The sequence below is a fragment of the Lampetra fluviatilis genome, chromosome 15 (assembly GCF_964198595.1).
Source record: "Lampetra fluviatilis chromosome 15, kcLamFluv1.1, whole genome shotgun sequence".
Taxonomy (NCBI): domain Eukaryota; kingdom Metazoa; phylum Chordata; class Hyperoartia; order Petromyzontiformes; family Petromyzontidae; genus Lampetra; species Lampetra fluviatilis.
In genome coordinates, this window is record NC_136289.1 from 4,335,574 (window position 1) to 4,351,062 (window position 15,489).

The window sequence follows — 15,489 nt, forward strand, 5'->3', positions numbered from 1 at the left end:
ACGTCGTAGTTTTTTGTTATGTTGTGATCGAAACGTCGTCGTTTTTTGTTATTTTTTTGTTATTTTATTTGAACCTATCTACGTGACTTTTTCGAAAGACCCAGGAATATATTTTTCCAAAAATTTACAAATCTTGTTTTTGCCAGTAGGCAACTGTTGCAAGTTTAAGCATTGACATGTCTATTTTTAATTCAGAATCATAATCTTTATTCAGACTGCAGGAGGAATCCGATGAGGTATGAAGCTCTTTGACAGATGTCCATTATGGGCAAGTCAGCAAATTACAACAGTAAACAATACAAAAACACAATAGGAGTTCAAAATAGAGAAAAGTTAAGCAAATCACTAAGTATAAATGCATAACCTATCAGTCCGATTTATCAAGCTTGGGTAAGGCAGCAAAACAACAAAAAAAGTCCCAGACCGTACTCTTTGGTTCTTTCGGTAAAGTCACGTAGGTATAAAATAAAACAAAATAAATTAAATGTGATTTAATTAAATGTGATTTAATTTATTTTGTTTTATTTTTACCTACGTGACTTTACCGAAAGAACCAAAGAGTATGGATCCCTGCAGTCACGAAAACTTCAAATCTAGTCCCAGACCACACCAAGATAACCCTGCACAGCAGTACTCCCTCAATAAAATGCCACATTAACATTGAACTATCGATACACGGGTAAGGATCAAAGTTACAAATCGCATTGCAAATGCGACTGCGGTATCTCAGCGCTAATCTTCTGCTTTGGGATATTTTTTTAAGGAAGATTTACGATGTTAAGGGAGGTAACAAGGTTGTTGTTGTTCCAAAACGTTGGTGCTGCAACGGCAAAGGCTTTGTCGCCTATTAGTGGCGGGCTACCACTCGCAGTGGCCCTGCTTCCATCCCTGGCCCCGACCCCCTTTGTCTTCCCAGTGCAATGCCTCATTACTTTCCCGCGCCCCAACTTTCCGTCGCCCCCCCCCGCCTCCACCCCAAGATACGGCCATGCCTATCCCAAGCCCTCTTGTTTCACTCTCTCCTGTTCTACCATCACTCGAACTACACCACCACTTTCAATAACCCAATTTTTTATTTCAAATAATTATCATCTTGTATACAATTTTATAATTGCTCTAAAGTGCCGAGGAAAAGGCGCTTTGCAAATCTAGATAAGATAAGATAGAACTGTAATGTTTCAGATGGATACAGTACTTATTATGTCAAGGTCAGTGCACACATTATAAACCAGAATTTAAATAACCAAAGCAAATGCATTCTCCAAAACACCAGGGTCTATTAGACTACCAGAGTCTATTAGACTCGTTAGTAGAGGCTGGCCTCGTGCCACAATATAAAGCATTTATATTGTCATTTTGCGTTTAACTAAACTTAAAATGGCAAAGATATAACTTATATATATAAAAGGGAAATTTGTGAATGTGTGTCTGTTCGAAATGCTTAGCATACTTCCCGACATGCAACAAACTTGAAATTTGGCATGTGGGTAGCTTCCAGACTACACAATTCAAAAAGTATAAAAATTTACTTTTGTATTTTGGGGTGCGGGGGGGCGCAATAATGCATATTTTGCACGGCAAGTGAGCGGTGACGTCATATCTGTGACATCACCCGCATGCGGCAGCGTTACGCAGTGTGCCTGCTGACGTCACGGATCCACCCCCCCCACTCTCCGCGGTAGGCCCTGTATTAATCCAAGACTAGAATCCAAGTCTCGGGCGAAGCCGGGTAGTAAAGCTAGTTATTTCATAAAAAATATATGAGTGTTCCCATTATTAACCCATGGTCCACTCTTTCATCTCTTCCAATAGACATATACATGCAGAATGCATTGTCTGAATGATTCACATATTCATGATGTAATTTAGCACACACGGTGGTTTGGTCGATTCGTACCATGGAGAGACGGCTTCTAGTCCAAAGTTTTCTCATGACTGATGTAAACAAGGAAGCATCATGACGTGAAGCGTGATATTATCGCCTGGCGTGTGGCGTCATCACCGTGGCCGAAAAGGCTGATTGTTTTTTTTTTGCCTACTTAACGAGTAACCCATTGATAAATTTAGCCTGTTTTCTGTCGGGTTATTCCACCATACCAACACAAATCTACGTGAAAGATTTTACTTATATTGGATATTTTTTATGAGCGTTATCATGAACCCCCGCTGCCGATTGAGGGGAGCTTTTCAACTGTAGTTGGGGAAGTGTTACAATGCACACGTAAAACAATTGATGGGGCAGGGCATCATAAAAAAGTATATTTTTTTTGAGAACCCCACAGATACAGTGAAGACAAGACATGAATTGTGTTGCATACTTTGGACCTTGTATTAGATAATTTTGTTTGAAAACCCAGATTATGATGAATAGCATTTCTACACTTGTGTATGGGATTACGTTCAGGAGCTAATGCCAATGTCGAGGTTTGATAGCCACGAGAGGGCTTCAGGAGAGACAGAGAGTTTGTGTAGTTTTGCTATTTCTTTGTTGAATGAGTGAAAACTACACTGGTTTACTTAATGGTTCCTAGTTTGGGTTGCATGGCCACAGTCACACGACTGTGGCTGGTCTCAAATGTATCTCTATGGGTCTCTGTGTATCTCGATGTGGTCATTATGTGTCTCTATATATCTTTCTGAACTTTATAGTAAACCCATAGAGACACAAGTCACAATTGTACTGTGGCTTGTCATTAAATTTCCATTCATAAAGGAGATGTGTGCATTGGCCTGTTGATGTTCTTAATGCGGTTTATGGTTCCCCAGCCAGTGTCATCGAGGAGTAATGTGGTGGGGTGTTTTTGTCTCGAAGAGCATTGGTAATTTTAAATGCTGTGATCTAGCATTTTTATCTGAAATAATTCACTTTGGCGAAGTGTTGGAAAAATTTGGAGGCTAATTAGTTTCCACGATGTGTGACCGACATCATAAATTGTCCTTATTGATTTTCTTTGTATGGACGTTGAATATCTCAGTGACGCGCAACAGTAATGTCATTATCCGTTTGTCAACGTTCACCTTGCCGAAGTTTGTCCTAATTGAGGTTGATAATAGTACAAGTTTTACATTTGATGTGGGGAATTTATGGAAAATAAGGCACCGATGAGGATGTAACAATTGGTGACTGCATGTGGTAAAGAGGAATTTAAGGGTGGCAATTAAGCAGAGCGCTTCACTCAACATTTTTACAGCTAGCATCACGACTTCAGCAATTCCCCGTTGAAAATTACCTAGTGGCTTTAAAAATGCAATTTTCAGCTAATCCAACCAATTAAAGATTACAACTCATTCATGTCTCGTAAAGTCAAACTGTCTCCACTAAAACTAGGATTGGGGAAGTGCTCATGACCACTGTTGACTTCCTGTGAGTTGGCTATTACTCTTTTGTTCTTTCGGTAAAGTTAAAATAAATTAAATCACGACGTTTCGGGCGCAACACAAGCGTCCATCATCAGGTGAGACAACCACAGCAATCAGCAATTGTTTCTTGCTGTGGTTGTCCCACCTGATGACGGACGCTTGTGTTGCGCCCGTCGTGATTTAATTTAATTTATTTTATACCTACGTGACTTTTCCGAAAGAACCAAATAGTATGGATCCCTGCAGTCACGAAAACTTCAAATCTCGTTTATTATTTTATCATCCACCAAATCAATGTTGGCCTGAGGGGACCCCTCACTGGCATTTGAACTCCCAACCATCCGATGCTATGTGAAGCACTTTAACTACAGAGACACCTGACCATACCACATTATCGGTGGCGTTAACAATATGTATTTATGTACGTTGAAGTTCTTTCGCACCATACATAGCGAACCGTGCTAATCGGAGGTGGAAACTGATGGAGGTTTATTTTAGTGGGAAATCGAAATAAGGAGCACCTCCGATTAGCAAGGTTGGCTATGTACAGTCCAAAAGAGGTTAAACATATGAAGTAGTTAGAGATGGGAATGGCTTAAGAGGCACTTTATTCAGCAGTAGATAGATCATGGCTGATGGTGGTGGTGATTGTGATTACTCGAATAACACTTACAAAAGAGCTTTAGGCATTCCATTTTTTAAACATGATGGTTCGCTCACGGTTACCTTTACTGTCCAGATTTCCTCGGCCTCTTTTGGGACTTTTGAAATCACTGCGTTTTAAAAGTTAAATCGCTTATTTAAAATAGGCACACGGCTCATAATTACTTTGAGAATGCTGCCGGCAAACGTTCTTTTAAGGTCAGATGGGGCGAGGCATAAACTGTGCCTGGAGCATTTGGCAATATTTCCAGTTTATAATGTAATGTCACTTTGTTTACTTTGCAGATTCCTGTCCACCCTGTTCCAGATTCGTTGCTGCAAGATGTGATTAACTTAGCTTTTAAGCACTTTAAACCCAAAGAAGGGTAAGTCTTGCCGACATCATGCACATTCTCCTGACAGCAAGTGTAACCACGTAATTAATAATATTTTTGCAACCAGTTACATTGCGTGTCTGTCAGCAAAGGGGGCTTGCATATTGACGTTCGTGCACCTCCTTAGGATGTTGTTTTGCCTCAATGTTTGAGCTTTAGTCTATACTTGATCTAAATCGGTTGAGTCAGTGCACCGAATTTGAGACCGCGCCCAGGCAATCACATGAAGTTGTTATTGTTTCGCTGTGTTGAACTATGCGTGTGACGAAGTTTGGAGGATGAGAAAATAATAGTACAGGCAAATCCATACGAAGAGCTCCACTTTATTTTCAACATTGCAAACTTATCATGACTGTCGTTGCATTATCACACGTGATGAATACGTAAAAATTGGTTTTCAAATTGAACCTCGCATTAGTTCAGCGTAGCTATTTGAACGACAGCTCTCATAAAGCATCTGCAACTTATCAGATGTATATCAGTATAGGTATACGGACTACAACTTACTCAATTGGGTTTACACATGGCAATCATCGCCCCCTACCGGCCGACTAATTCCCACCAGCAGGCCAGTGCTGAGCCAACTTGTACTGCACAGGCACAGTTGGAAATGGGGGCTCCCCTTCGAATGTTTGAGATGGGATGTGACGCAAGGAGCTTTGAGGTGCGGAGGCTGTTAAGTAAGCGGCATATGCATGCACAGGATTATTATTAGAGTATAATTATGATTAACTTGGCTAAAAATGTCATGTACGGAATAATTGTACTGAATGTTTTTTTCATAAGTGTTTTATAATGGTAAACTCAAGTATACATGCATAGCTAGTTCAATATGAGTCGTTGGGCAGAGTGTTTGATTAATGTAAGGAACACATGGTAAAACTAACATCCAACTAATAACGTAACATTTTGCCCATATTTGGATAATTGTTCCTGGCAAGCAGCTGGCCATATTATGTGGTCCAAAGTCGATTTAAGCACATTCCACCATGGATATGGAATGCTTGTGAAGCCTAAGGGTAAAACAAAATACCTTGACACTCCTCACAAGTTCAATTGTAGCTTTCAAAAAAACTGCACAATAATATTACTGCAACGTAAAAGGTGTGAAATCACAGTGAATAAACACTTCGGTTGTATTGAAAATGTCGAAATGAAGCGCGTGGGAATAGGATTTTAGAGAAACTTGCTTCTGGTGGTGGTGGTGCGTTTTATTGTTTTTTTTATGTTCGGGTGAATTGTCCACTGACGGTGACATCCCCGCTGCCGCTGCAGGTACAATGGACCGAACACTGCGAATTTGCACATTGTCGCAGACCTCTATGCGGAGGTGATTGGCGTTCTAGCACAATCAAAGTAAGTGTCGCTCGCTCACCTGCAGAACACTCTACTGGCATTCAAACTGCAATTCTCCAAAGTTGCAAAGTATCTCATACTGTAATATGTAAGGTGTGCATATCGCAACAACAAAAAGCCAGCATTAAGCCAGTGTCTCCCTGCCTTAAAAAAATTCGGGTTTAGCTCACATCTGTCAGTAGCTCTGAGCCCCGGGGGAGAAAATGTCACATTCCTGTGATAGTCCAGTCTCTCCATAGGATAAACCACTGCTGATTTCTCACGGTAATAGGAACTTTTGAATTGAGTCCAGTGGGATACTAGCCTGAGTTAACCCTCTGACCAAGGTTTGAATTCCCAGCCTTCCATTGTGAGTTGAGCACTCATGCCACCATACCACCCGGACAGATCTAACTTTTCACTTGCACGTGATTTGGGATTTGTGCTATAGCACTGCCACACAATTGTTTACTCCTTAAAGAGTGTTCGACTCCTTTATCACTGGCTGCAAGTCGACGCAGGACCCCTTACAGTAATGGGTGGTTTTCCACTGGCTTTTTTCAAAGTTGAGCCAGAACCAAACAATGCCACGCTGGACCTCCAAAAACATCTGAAACTTGCTTGGGGCCAAGCGGCGGTGATAATACATCCATTGCGTGTGATGTCAGTTCATTGAACTACGTGCGTCTCGACGTGTCCATTGCGTGTGAGGCCATCGGTACGACTCTGCTTCTAAAACAACCTCGTGCTTCCTGAGCCAAGCTGGCCTGGCTTGGCATGGATCCAGTACGGCTCGGTTGTCCTATGAAAAAGGGGTTGTTAAAGTCCAGTTTATGTAGCTGGTGGTACAAGTTGTGGTGGTGACTCCTGCAGAATGTAACAGCCGCTTACACGAACCGAGTTGAGTTGGCTCGCTCGAGAGCAACATTCGCAGCTTTAGGGTTCAATGATGAGCTCATGGTACCCCCCTCCGCCACGTGTTCCCTAAATCCGGCCAGGTTCCAGGCGGTGAGGAAGAAGTTCATGACGGAGCTGAAGGAGCTGCGGCAGAAAGAGCAGAGTCCCCTGGTCGTTCAGAGCATCATCAGCCTGATCGTTGGCCTAAAGTTCTTCAGGGTCAAGATGTACCCAGTGGAAGAGTTTGAAGACTCCTTTCAATTCATGGGGGTGAGGAGAAGGCTCTTGCCTCCTCATACACACAGCACATTCGAACAACGATGGACCCTGTCCGCTTTGGCTCTGTGCGATAATAATGCTCAGCCAGGCCAACTTCTGTCCCCGTGAATAATGTGTGCGGCCTTATTCACACATAGATGTGTTTGAGCTTTTGCCTCCCAAATTCCCATGGTTAAATGTTAATATGTGCGTGTGTGGAGTGTTTGTATGAGATTGTGTGGATAATGGAGGCACAGTCATTACCACAGCGCACTGTGATACTTGGCAATTCGATGTCAATTTCTTAACGTGTTTTCTTGTGGGATTTGGTCCGTTAGGCTTACCTGACCCTGCCCTAGATTGATTTGGCTTAAAATGAGCACCTGGTGCGCTGTGCGTTCAGCATCCGTGTACTGTGCAGACAAAATGATCCAGGAATGTGTGTTTCTGCCACCCCACCCCCTTGTTTGTCCTGCTGACCTTAATTGGTGCTGGCTAATAGCACTTGCCTCACATTGCTTAAACAGGGGATGTTTATCCGTGTGTATACATGTGTATATGCAGAAGTGTGCCAAATACTTCCTGGAAGTCAAGGATAAGGACATCAAGCACAGGAGTGTAGTGGTTGGTTAGCGCGCCGTGCTACGAACCCAGCCACCCGAGTTCGATTCCCGCTCACGGTCAACACCAGTGACAATTATCTGAACCGATCCTGGGCCTAGGTCGACTCGGCCTCAAATGAGTACTTGGTGCTGTGTGGAAACATTGCCACTTAGGGAGACAAAGGCGGACGGGCGTGGTGCTGGCCAACCACCCCCTCATGTGCCGTGCCAGCTTTTATAGGTGCTCACTAACAGCGCTTGCCCCAACTGTCTGTTAAGGCTCTATGGGGGGTGTTTTTGTCTTTGTATATGCAGGAGTGTGCCAAATACTTCCTGGAAGTCAAGGATAAGGACATCAAGCACGCCCTGGCTGGCCTCTTTGTGGAAATTCTAATTCCCGTTGCAGCAGTAAGTCACATTACAAACGCTCAATTGCACGTACGTGTCTGCAAGCCGATGTTTAATGGTAAAATCACGTGATGCAACATGGCATAAAACTACATTTATTGGAAATAATACTGTAACGTAACTTATTTTTAATAACAAAAATGTTGTTGATCGCACATTATTTAAATAGATAGTCTCACTCATTGCATGCAATGTCATACTTTTTAAAATTTTAATTCAGTAACAGAGCACCTAACAAATGGTTCAGTGTCTTTTGCATTAATGAGTTTTTGGGTCAAACAAGACTATCAAACCGAACTATCTTTCCAATGGCTGCATATTTGACAGAAACGAATAGAATTCGGCTCATTGCATTTTAGCCATTTTCCATCATCTGCACAGCTGTGAATTGCAGTGGTACTTTCACTGTTGATTAATGTTCCGGTGTCTCGTTCACAACCATTCCCTATCATTCTTCTTGCCAATCTGTGGACCTTGCTGTGAACCGCATGGTTACGCATAGGGACCTAGGACTTGCCATTACATTGGGCTGATAAATTAAGCTATTTCTGGTTTGCCTGGCTGTGTTAAGAGACAGATGTCACCACGTCCCCCCCTGTGTTGTGTTCTTGCACATGGGAAAATGATGTTGGTGTCTTCCGGTTCAAAAATGTTGCTGTTCTCACGGAGCTTAAAATGGTGTGTGAATACGTCCTGAGCCAGTGTTGCATGGAAATTCCACATTTCTATGCCATATGTTGGGGAGTAACCAGTTACTCATCACGTATTACTCTTATCAGATATTGTAATCCAATAGCTTGACATTGTTTTCATTTTTCTTGGTTCTTTCGGTAAAGTCACGTAGAAGGGAAATAATAAAATAAAATAAATAAAACTATATTTAGTATTATTTTATTATTTCCCTTCTACGTGACTTTACCGAAAGAACCAAAGAGTATAGATTCCTGCAGTCACAAAAGCTTCAAATCAAGATTGTATTACTTTTCAAGACTAAGTGTTGTGAGCACACCTTGGTGTGTTACTAAATACGTTTTACTGATCGTGTAGACACTGATGATGATGGGGCTGAGGTTGGATGACCTGAGTCAGGATTTGAATTCAGGTCCTCTTGACTGGAAGCCTGCTGCTCTACTACCTCAACTATATCCCAGCTGAACCTATTGATTAAAATAACAATGATTTTATTCTCAGCTGTCACTTCGTGTGCATTTGTGCTGATCTGCAGTTGAACATTATATTTATTGCTCTAATCTGTAGGCTACAGAACTGCCTGAGGTAATCATATATATATAAGCAAAGGAAGGTATTAAGCATACTTTCAAATTGGATTATATCCCTGCTCAAAAGAACATGAGGCAGTGTTGATCTCCATCATGGCCCTAAGTCAGTGGTATAAATGGCACATTCCTGTGTAAGGGTCCAATTATGGAAATGTACCACCTCTGTTGACTTCCTGCAAAATGGTACTTATTTTATACACCCTAGGGGAATAGATGGATGAGTCAAAGCCTAGCCCTGGGATTTCCACTGTCAACCTGCCATTTGCAAGGCACCACCCAGCCGGTTGAAAACTCTTGCATTACAATGAGTTCAATTCAGTATGCTAAATAGCAAGTCATCATCACAGCAATTTGGAGATCTGTTGATATAGGATATGCATATGACCACGAACACTTTAACACTAATTTAGATTCTTTCTGTAGTTGCTGATAGCTCAGAAATTAATCAGTGTGTCTTGACAATTTTGTGGCGTTTTGTGAGATATAAAAGCACTTGGATTTAGTCGAAGGTGCTGAATTTAAAAATGCTATAAATGTGCAGTAGAGCATGCCTTACCAGTAATGGCTTTCATGTAGCTCTAGGGGGAGCACAGAAATAGTGGCGTCCATGTACTGAAGGGAGGTGAAGGGAAGATTACAGTGGGATGAGAATAGCCTGGAAGGAATTAAATTAAAGTGTGCACATTTATCGCAATAAGGGGCCAGGCTGGCACACAATTCATTATCGCAAGGGTATGGAGCAATAACCTAATTTTAATTAAATATTGCGATATTTTGTTATGTTAATGTTACTGCTTATATTTGCCATCACCTTTTCTAATGCGAAGTTTATAGTAACATACAATATATATTTTTTATTTCTCATATTAAAGCTTTTCTTTAAATATTTAAGCTACGAATCTAAAAAACAAGCCACATTTTTATTGCTTTTCTACCTATTTTACTGCTCGTTGTGTATTCAGAAATGTATTTTGTCATATCCACATTTAACACTTGACAATAACCCAAGGGTCAATGTATTTCTGCATGCAAATATATATCAAGACGGCACTTCCAATGGCAGCCCTAGGTATTCATGGAATTTCCACAGTCCTGTGGCAGGGACCAGTATATTTGTTGCAGTGTTCAACACTCATTTTCAGAGGTGGGACATTTTCGCTAGTACGACTTTAGTGTGAGGGCCGCCACACATTTGAAACCATTGGGGTTGGACAGCATGATGGGGTGTTTTCACATTTTTGAATTGCCAGGGGCTGCACATCAGGGGCATTGCAATGAAGAACACTGATTCATAGGGTGGCCACTGGTGAATTCCTGCAAGTGGTACTCATTTTGTAAACCCTGGAAGGATGATAGGCCGAGTTGATCGCTGCTCCGATGACTGTGCCACCCAGTGGGATGCTATGTAGCTCGCCATTTGCCTTCACGGGGGATCCATGATATTCTAATTGCCCAGTAGCCGAGAGTGGAGAATACCTCTGCTATACATTGACACCTCCCTCACCTTCGTCAGCCCCAACGATACTAATGTACATGGTTATCCATTGATAGATATCCCACGGATTTCCAACAACCCTCTTAGATGTCACTGACCTCCGCTTGCACATCATTGGGGCAAATCACGCTGGCTATGTTGTGCAAAGTGTATCAGCAGAGAGTTAAACCACTTAGTTCATGTTTTGAGACTGATTGGAGACATATAGAGGCTTTGAATTCAAATGTTGCTTTCTCCAATATTTCCCCATTATTTTAGTCGGGGGGTATCCATAAACGGAACGGCCAGTTACCCGCATGTTCCATTACAGAGCTGTGTGTGGATGCCGTATATAATTAATGTTGCGTTTTGTTTTGTGTGTTTTTGTTTTGTTTCCAGACGGTTAAAAACGAAGTGAACGTCCCGTGCCTGCGCACCTTTGTGGAACTACTCTACCAGACCACCTTTGAGTTGTCATCTCGCAGAAAACACTCCCTGGTGAGGCGCGCATCTTTTCGGGTGCCACAGTGGCTCGGAGATGTTAACTACCTTGCCTGGTATACAGCAGGCATGGGTTCGATCCCGACCCTGACGCATGCTGTTATATTTGGAGTTTGCGTCTCTCGCTATTTCTCTCCCCGTGGTCACATAGATTTTCATCAGGGTCCTCCGGTTTTTCCCTCCACACTTAGAATCAACATGCATTTAGAGTTTTTGGCTACTATAAATGTCTACGTGATAAGCCACTTCCTTGAGCTATCGTTTGTGGCGAAGGTCGCTTCTGAAAAATAGCTATGTAGCTTAGTTGGCCTTACCTAGGAAAAAATCAATGTGTTTAGTTTCATGGTAGTTTTTCTTTGCATGCTTCTCCGGTTATCTCTGCAGTCATCTTATCATGCATTCCCACCGCTTTCTTCAATAAAGAAGTTATCGTGGTCAATGCCTTCGGTTCTTCAAAGCAGTGCCATTGCTTCTTACCTTTTGCCAGATTTTGCAATCATTGTGGATTAGACACTCGACCTCACAGTCTGCCTTTAAAGTAGCCCCCAAACCTCCCCTTCTGTGTGGACCAGAGGTCACTTGCATGTATTTCAGCAGTAGCTCGGCGATATCCACTTCCGTGAGCAATTCTCTAACACGAAGGGATATGCAATGGTTTACGAGAGATCCGAATGGATACTGCATCTCATGACTTGATTCTGATAGCACAATCGGAATAAGATTGTGTGAAAATTTATGTAAAAATGTTTTTTTATGTCAAAGTCCTATCTTGTGGCTTGAAAACCACAGTGCTTCTGCTCTGTACCATTTCCTAAAACATAATTACAGTATCCATGATTACAGGAAAATAAGTTCCCGATTTTAATTCACAAAAGTTTTGAAATAAATAATTTTCATCTCATTTCACTTTCATGGTTTTTGTCAAAATGGTTACATTATATCTGCCTTTTTCAAATGAAGGGGCTATTGATGCCATGGTGCATTGCATTATGTAAAATGTATGGTCGTTGCAGTGCATTAAAGTGAGAAATCAATGAGTTGAGATTTAGAAATTAACATTTTTTGCTGCATTAGTATTAATCGCAAAACTTATTTTAAATTGGAATTAACCAAACATGCTTATGCAGAATCCTAGTCTGAAATATTTTCGACATTCGTGGAGAATTTATTGGCTAAAAAAATATTATGATGATTTACTTTGTTATTTCATGACGGTTTGAGATGGAAAATCACCACCTTGGAATGTTGTTCGCAGGCACTCTTCCCGTTGACCACATGTCTACTCTGCGTCAGTCAGAAGCAGTTTTTTCTTAACAACTGGCACATCTTTCTCAACAACTGTCTATCCCACCTCAAGGTGAGCAGTGCGAAATACGCAACATGGAAAATGCATCTCCGCCGAGTTAACTGGACCCTTTGGTACATCGCGGGGAGCAAATGAGACGTGTTTTGGGACGTGTTTAAAAAGATTTGCGTTGAAGAATGCAAGCGTTGAAAATATAGTTAACTGTAGTCGTCATAATGATTACAGCTTGTACTCATTAAAGTGTAATATCTTCACCACCAATGCAAACAAACATAATTTTACAATGACACACACTGCGTGTGACACTATTATAACGTTAAATGTGGAAAACAAATAAATTGTTTGTAAATATATTTTACAACAAGGGAGGACTGTCTAATTCTAGCCTTGTTTTAGTGGCCACTAACATTGAGATTCTGAGTTTTTGGCTTAAGGCATCAGGCAGTCGTTATGTTATTTTTCTTGGATTTGGCTATATCCATCCTTGAGACTAAAAAAAGGCATTAGACAATGTCTAGTACTATTGCCTCCACATTTTAAGAGCGTTTTGTATAGAGTGCAATCGTTAAGGGAAGCACATTGCATTTGGGGATATCCGGCAGAGCCTAATTACAAGACCATTCCTTGCCAGTGAATTTCCATCTGGGAAACAGTTATGAAGATGGAATATAGATGTTCACTATAATTTCTGCCAGTCACGCAATTGGCAAAAAACTTTGACATTCTGAAAATGCAGTTTACCTTGCACCCACGTGCTAATCTTCTATTCAAAGTAAATTACCTATGATTCAATCATTCTGGCAAGACAACCCTTAACACTTATCTACAAACTCTTTGGTTCTTTTGGTAAAGTCACGTAGGCATAAAATAAAACAAATCACGACGTTTCGGGCGAAACACAAGCATCCGTCATCAGGTGGGAAAGCATGGTCTGCTGCTGAGCCAGACTGTTTTATAACCTTACTCAAGAGAGATTAAAAAAACCCACAACAAATGTGGTTCCACGATCTTAACAACTTTGTGGTCAGGTGTCTCCACCATGATAAATTGCGTTTGCTAGTTAAGAACTGGAATTGCAAGGGTGTGTGGCAGTTGTTTTGGAGAATGGAGTATGATACGATACCCACTCTAGTTGGTTGTCCTTCCCCCCCACACCTCCCATTAGTACGGTTGGCTACGTACTGTGTGAATTAAGTTCACCATATATAGATAGGCTGTGCAACAGGACCTCTAGAGACTGGTGCTGTCTCCCATAATTGTATATTATGACCAGAGGGCAGGAGGTTACTGGCCGTAAGATGTGACTGATGAGGGGCCGTGCCAGAGGTACATTTATAGCGATCCGTAATTTATTATTTCGCTGCCCTGGTGCATGAGCGCGTGAAGGTTCAAGGGCTTCAATTAAAAAGAGATGCACGTGTCAATCGTTGAGAGTACATTGGAGCCTGAGGCCCGAATCTCAAGGGCTGCCCTTTCTCACTCGTGCATTGGTCTCTTGCTCCTCTTTTGCAGAGTTCCCAGCAGTGGGCCGCAGATTAGCACATTGATTTTGAAGCACATGTCTAGAAATTTTAGCTCACTTGTTTATTGCTGATGTCAGTGCAGAGAGTATGGTGAGGAGCAGTTGAAGAATGTACTCTTCAACTGGCACAGATTAGTGAGCGGTTTGCTTTTGGTCAAACTCTCAGTGTCTTCTCTGTTGGTGGGCCTTAAATAGTATTCATAATATAGGTTTTTGGGTCAGATCGCGTTATTTATAAATGTGTTGTAAACCCTCCACCACCCGACACGGCCAAACAGTAAAAAATGTGTCACGTTTTTCAAAGGACGAAATAATTCACTTCTTTCGCCCACCGGTGTGTTGAAGAGAGAATCAACAACATTTTAAAATTTGAGTACGACGTTTCGCTGGTAATTGCAATCAGCTTCATCGGGCAAGAATGGTGAAGCTCTCCTGTTGCTCCCGGTCTTAAATAGTAGTTGAAATTCGACATTCCAGTGGCAGGAGCTAAGCTATCCAGAGGACAACCACTGTTCTTTTCTCAGGATACTCTAATGAATTCATCTGGATGAAAGATAGGCTGCATAGTCCTTGGGGATGTTATCTTGCCAAGTGCTCTCACTAAAATCCCACCTGGCTGGATTCACTCTATGAGAAATCAAGAGATATCAGACACTGGCCCCTCTGAAGCCAAATCGTTTATTTCCAGTGGTTTTGGCCATGAGACTTAACAAGCCCACCCTTTAAAATACTCAAGTTATCCACTTGGCTAAAATTACCTCTAGAGATAATTAGGAGGCGTTAGACATCAACAGATAAATCTTGGGGTTCTATGAGGACAAACATTTAGCGAAGCAGCCTCACTCTCGTGCCCTTCCCAACTGTGCTGACAATGGGAATTTCTTAATTGCTGATTATTGACCAGCAGCCCCACCCCCTTGGCACGCCCGGCACTTCACTTGTAAATTGCTTTTACACAAAGTACTCCAGCATTAGAATAAAATTAGGGTGCCGCAGAAACATTTGCCGTTTGGCTCTGTGGTTTAAAAGTATTTCGCTTGCAATCAGGTCACAATTCCAGTCCCCTGTCCGGGTTAACTCGGCCCCGCACTCCGCCTTTGTGTCAATGAAATGAAGTTGACGGTGGTTACCCCATCGAGATGCTTGCCCTCCTGTCCCAGGATGTGGTAAAACTAAACTAAACAATTTTTTATTTTACCAGGTAAGGCCCACTGAGCTGTATAGCTCCGTTTTAGAAGCGACCTGACCACAACTGATAACTCAAACAAGTGGCTTATCATGTGGACATTTATAGCAGCCAAATACTCTAAACTGATGTTTCTAAATGTTGAAGAGAAAATCGGAGAACACGGAGAAAAATCCACGCGACCACAGGGAGAACATGCAAACTCCAAATATACATGCGTCAGGGTTGTGATTGAACCCACAATCTTTTGTATCCCAGGCAAGAGAGTTAACATCTCGCCACCAGGGCAAGAGAAACTGCTGGCTCAGGCTTACTGGTGGAGA

The 15,489-nt window shown here is 41.9% G+C and overlaps 1 protein-coding gene across 17 annotated transcripts in view; it reads left to right on the forward strand.

Annotated features, from left to right (window-relative positions):
* LOC144936108 (protein furry homolog-like) overlaps nucleotides 1-15,489 on the forward strand; it is a 267,791-nt gene that overhangs the window by 167,060 nt on the left and 85,242 nt on the right. For all 17 annotated transcript variants that reach the window (XM_078862979.1, XM_078862980.1, XM_078862964.1 and 14 more), the window contains 6 exons: nucleotides 4,309-4,388; nucleotides 5,673-5,753; nucleotides 6,731-6,899; nucleotides 7,805-7,897; nucleotides 11,051-11,149; nucleotides 12,408-12,509. In XM_078862979.1, coding sequence (XP_078719105.1) covers nucleotides 4,309-4,388; nucleotides 5,673-5,753; nucleotides 6,731-6,899; nucleotides 7,805-7,897; nucleotides 11,051-11,149; nucleotides 12,408-12,509 — 624 coding nt within the window. The remainder of the gene's footprint in view (nucleotides 1-4,308; nucleotides 4,389-5,672; nucleotides 5,754-6,730; nucleotides 6,900-7,804; nucleotides 7,898-11,050; nucleotides 11,150-12,407; nucleotides 12,510-15,489) is intronic.